At 30.0% G+C, this 5,906-nt stretch overlaps 1 protein-coding gene across 1 annotated transcript; it reads right to left on the bottom strand.

The window, feature by feature from the left end:
• Positions 1-478: 478 nt before the first annotated feature.
• Positions 479-992, bottom strand: LOC132029431 (uncharacterized). The gene has a single exon (XM_059418705.1). The coding sequence runs from the start codon at positions 990-992 to the stop codon at positions 786-788; it is 207 nt and encodes a 68-aa protein (XP_059274688.1). The 3' UTR covers positions 479-785.
• Positions 993-5,906: the final 4,914 nt, after the last annotated feature.

Below are 5,906 nucleotides of genomic sequence, written 5' to 3'. Positions count from 1 at the left end.
TAAATCCTCCGGGAAAGGTGATGCAAGGAGTTTAATTTATATATTAACTCATGAGTAGCTCAAAAGTTAGAAAGAATAAATGAAGCCACTTGACGAGATATATATGAGCAATAAGCCCATATGTATGAGTTAAGATGTAAATCATTGCTGGATCACTAGGTAATATTCGATTACTCAACAACAAATTCATGTAAGCTCTTCTTTAATTTGCATCACTCTTGTTAGTAGTAGAACCAAGAATTCCAATAAGGGAATATAATAATATGTTAGAATGTCACACCTGGATTTGAACTTGCAACTGAAAACAGTTTTTAATGCACCTTAGACATTAACTTGAAGTTTCTCTTGTATAAACAAGAATTCAATAGTTTATATATATACAAAAAGAATTAACTCATTCTATATATTGCACAGTACAATTTTTTTATGAAGAGATTCAACTGAACCTCTTTGGACCATGTGGCTCTCTACTCCTATCTCCAATAATACTGTTCTAAACAATACAAATTCCTGATGATCAAGGACTCACATAGACCGACAAACAAAATTGAAGATTGACACTTGGAACCCAACTTCTAATATAGAAAAATACTTATGACAATCTACTTTTTGAAAGAAGAAAAAAGGAAAATGGAAGCAGAAGTTTTAAAAGGAAGCACTCGTGTCACACTTACTATATTAATATCCGGGGGTGATCCCCATTTTCTATTCTACCCTATTCCTCTCCCTGATCACCTTACACAGAGACGATATAATTGTACTTGTGAATTAAAATAACCGATTGATTATGTATAAGACTTGAGAATGGCACCACAGAAACAACAGACAATAGCCTTCCAAGATTTCCAATAAAAAGGGATATTACAAAATCTGGTAAGAGTACACATATCAGCAACGTGTGCACTATAGCCACATCTGGAACAGGAACCAGCTACCGGTTTAGTCTTTTTCATTACTCTCTTCTGATCCACCAGAAAACAAAAACATACCATCTAAAATGATTTTAATTAGTACTTGCTAAGCTATGAGTACTTGAAAAGGGCACTCTTTTTCCTCTTTCAAATATTCCTATTACTTTGGTGAAGACAAAGGAAAAAAGAAAGTTGATAGTACTGAAAATCAAATACTAGCTAGTACATATTTATGCTACATTTCAATCAATATCATTAAGGGTGGCTGTGTGTGAAATTGAACACCATTGTACAATCGGGTAGGGCATATAGTGTATAGTAATTACACAATATACAATTTCAAAGATGTGTATTCTATCATAATGTAATTACCCCGTTGTGATGCGTCGTGTTTGTTTGATGAAGCGGTAATTATATAGTTAGATTAATTTTTAATTTAGAAATTGCATATTAAGTAGACGTTTGGACATGTATTGGTGATATGTTTTTTTTTTTTTTTTTTTTAAATATAGTATTTGATGTTAGTTGAAAACAAATACTCATCTCGTCCCAATTTAAGTGTTTTACTTTTTTTTTTTTTTTTTGTCTGTCTCATAAAAAATGTCTCTTTCTATATTTAGCAAGTTGACAATTCAAACATCCTACGTCACAAGTTTACAAGTTTAAAACCACAAGATTCAAATAACAGTTTAGTACATTATACACATCTTTAATTTAGGACCACAAGATTCAAAAATCTCCTTTTATTCCTTAAACTTTGTGTCCAGTCAAACTAAGAAACTTAAATTGGGATGGAGAGAGTAATTAAAAGTTGAATTTGTGTTTGGACATGCATTTCACTTGAAAAAATGTTGAAATTTTACTAGGGAAATCCTTTTTACTTGAAAAACTGGTAACAGTATTCAAACTTCAAAAAAAAAAAAAAAAAAAAAAAAAAAAACTGGATGAAAAATTGACTTTGATATGCAACCAAACAGTTATTATCTCTAAATATAATCAAATCTCATTCTCACGAGACGTTTCAACTTTCAACCACACCATAAATATAGTCAATCCAAGGCTGTGATATGTCAATTTAGTTAAAATGTGTTTTTCACGTGTTTAATGCAGAGAACCTCATGTACTGTTTAAATTAGTTCAACTTGGCCGATTCAAGTCCATGCGTTTTCTTTTTTATTTTTCCTTCGATTTATTTTAGTGAAAGTGTTTGATGAGAGTATTGACTACCAGTGAATCTATCCGTGCTTCGCGCGGATTAGACATAGGAGCATTAATTTTGTTAAAATTTTCTTTTTAATTTTTAAATTCAAATATTTCAAGTTTAGCCAATTATATTCTTTTTTTTTTTTGGATAGAATATACTACTGTCATATATATTATATGCACATAATTACATAGGATCCAGGTCTCTTATGCCTATTACTAATTACATAGGATCCAGGTCTCTTATGCCTATTACATAATAGGGGACATTCCAAAAGATTGACCATTACAAAAACTAATTTCACGTTCATAAGTAGTTACAAAATGTACTCCAAAAAGCGCCGCTTACAAACACCAGAGGAACTACAATGATCTTCGCGTTGTCAAAAAGCTTCTTCCTGCTCTTTCTTTTGCGAGCAAATCTACCACCTTGTTCTGCTCACGGTAGACTTGCTTTACCACTGGATGTCCCCAGCTCGCTCACCAAGGACATGCATTCAGAAATAATAGAGTTATAGGGAATGTGTCCATCTTTTAGCATAGATATTACCTCTGTTGAATCAGCGTTGGTCTCAATAGGCCTCAAATTATTCTCCTAAACCAGTTGTAACCCCTGTATAATTGCAGTGTGGTTATATCTTTATACATTTAATATATGTATATAAGTATCTAATTGAACGAATCTCTTCTATTATTTTTACATTATTTCCTTCTTTTTTCACCCTCTTATCTTTAACGTTTTTTTTTTTTTTTGTTCCTTTGTTACTTGCCTACACAATCATTTTTTTTTTAAATGTCAAATTTTTTTTCTTTTACTTTAACTTCCTAATAACAAAGATAAGTAATAAAAAAAATTAATACCTCAACTTAAAATAATAAGATATTAAAGAAATAGTACGTAAAAACATATTACTATAAGATATGAAGAAGCATAGATATTATTACACATTAATTAATTATAATTTAATTTGAGAATACGAAGAGAATACGAAAAGTACCAATATAGTTAGGAACATGAAAGAACAAACAATTTAATTGGAAAACAAATTTATTATGAGTACGAAAAGAACCAATAAACTATAATAATACATTTATATAATATTTTTATTTTTGATCATTAAATGTTTAAATTATTGCTTAAAATCCTAATATATGGAGCGTGGTTCATACTTCGTACTGGTAGCCATTTCCTTCTTTTTCAATTTTTGTTTTACGTTTTTGGTTCTTTTAATTATTATTTGCATATTCCTAAATTTCTAAGATTGCAATTAGTTTTAACTTCTAAAAATCATTTAAGCAAAAAAAAAAAAAAAACAGAAGCATCAATATATGTCACAAGAATCTAGTTCATGGGTAGCCATATACCTAACCAAATTTAAACATTCATGAATTCAGAGAGTGAATATAACTACCTTGGAAGAAATACATTCAATGTCGAGATAGATATCACAGAGTGTCCAGGCTTCTGATCAGCAAATACCGAGTAAGAAATAATTAATAGATTCAAAAGAGTAAAATTTTCAACCAAAAACATTAGCATATACCTTTACCCAATAAGAATTGATTTCAAGTGTCCTGCATTCATTATGTAGATTATGGCATGACACAAATTATCAAAATTCAGCAAATACTGAGTAAGAAGTAATAATTGGATTCAAACGAATAAACTTTTCAACCAAAACTTTACCATATACCTTTATGGCTTTACGCGTAAAGAATTTGATCCATCTGAATATGCGGGGGGAAACGACACACACAAATAAGTTCAATCAAGATGCAAAATATGCATTAACACATAAATCTCATAATATAAATCGTGACTATGCAAAGTTTATAAAAAAAAAAATGTATATATATAGTTTAACTTTCGGTGAAGAATTTCCCGAATGCAATGTTGAAGAATTATTTTCTTGGGTTACAACTATTGAAGCTAAAATGGATGGATGATATAGCTGCTAACATAAGGCTTAGAGAGGTGCTACATCACCTTGTTTATGCCTATTTTTGTATTATATATAGATTACCCATCGGCCATCTTGATATTTTCATAAAATGAAGCTGACATGAGGTTAAAACAAATTGAATAAGCAGGAAAGAGGACAAAGAAAATTACCTTCTGTAGAAAAGGAATGAAGAGAATATATATGCAAAAAAAATATAAAGATCATTGCTACGAAAATTTAATGTAAAGGTACATGCAAGAGCAATTACTCCTATCTTTTATTGGAATGTGTTACAAATAATCCCACGTCTTACTATAGGGGGAATTATAGAGGGGAAGATGAAGAAACATAGACATTCAATATGCATTAACTATCATGTTTAATTAGACAATTAAACCTTAACATTGAGGTCATGTTATTACCGCTACATGGGCTGGTTTTTATATTTATTTTTAATTTAATAGTTACTTTTGAGATTAAGAATTTTAACATTACATAGAGAGAAATAAATCACTCATTTAATTTGGAGCATCCACTTACATAACACATAAATGACTTTTTGATCTTTTTAATATGGCACATAATTGGAAGAAAAATAGGAAAAAGCCAAAAAAAGGAGAAAAAAGATAAATGTCATAGAGCGTAAAAAGTTTTATATTATATATAGATTATTGGATACGAAATTTAGGAAGAATAACTTTTCAAATGTATGACCTTGAATAGTGTTTGAGCAAATAGACAGGGAACCAGATAGCCTAGCCAGCCAGTAGCCAGGGAAATAGCCCGCCAGTAAACTTAGAGTAGTCTTGCAACAGCTATCATTTTAAATGTTTTATCTATCCTATTAGGATTTGTAAATAGCTAAAGGAGTATAGAAGTAGCAGAGATGCTGGGACGTAGCTTTGTTGTGGTCCTTCAAAGTTCATATATACTTAGTGATTAGTTCAAAAAAAAAAATAGAATATGATATTTGTATAATTTATAAAATAATGTCATCGGTGTATTATGAAAAGTTTGAAGTTAAAATGTCTATAAATCAAGAAAGATTATCATTGTATTGTAACATACTAAGAATAAAAATCTTATCACATAAAATGAAACAAACAATATGGCAGGAGATAGAGCTCCCTTAGCAAACGGGATTCAATGGGATATTTTAATTAATTTGAAGTTTATTCAACTAAAATTCTGATAGGGAGATCTTCTCTCGAACTTACGTAACGGGAATTCGTATCCCGTACATTCCAGATACCAAATAGCTATTAAGAAAATATTAATATTCAGTATAAATATTAAGAAATCTACTAAATAATTGTTTGTATTTTTATTGTAATTTTTTACTATAAAATCATCATAAAAAATCATAAATTTTAAATTGAGATCTGCATATCCGCTTGAACATCGTATGACGGTTGAATAGAAGCTACCAGAAACGGATCACGACCATTCATCAAAAGCCATCATCAAACATAAAAGCATCAAAGAGTTTAGGTACAAACTCTTGACATCTTTTTCAGATATCAATTTGAGATTCAAATTAACTCAGATTTAATTAGATATATACATGAAATTCTCACAAACAACATCTGTACATGTAAAGTTCATGTGGAGCCAGTTGAAGAGATAATATCGTTGTTGTATTCAAGGTTACAAACATTTCAACATTTTCCCAAGGAAAAAAGGGAAGGAAATTAAATGCTAACAGCAATCCTAAAGTTGACCGGAACCCTTAGCCGCAAACTAAGAATATTTTAAACGTGTTCTCCCTTTTTTTTCTTCAACTCTATTTGCTCGCAATCAATTATTTTAATGAATACGTTACTTTCTATCAATTTTTCTAGTTAGAATG

Source organism: Lycium ferocissimum, chromosome 9 (genome assembly GCF_029784015.1).
Source record: "Lycium ferocissimum isolate CSIRO_LF1 chromosome 9, AGI_CSIRO_Lferr_CH_V1, whole genome shotgun sequence".
NCBI lineage: Eukaryota > Viridiplantae > Streptophyta > Magnoliopsida > Solanales > Solanaceae > Lycium > Lycium ferocissimum.
This window is presented reverse-complemented; position numbering and strand designations above follow the sequence as displayed.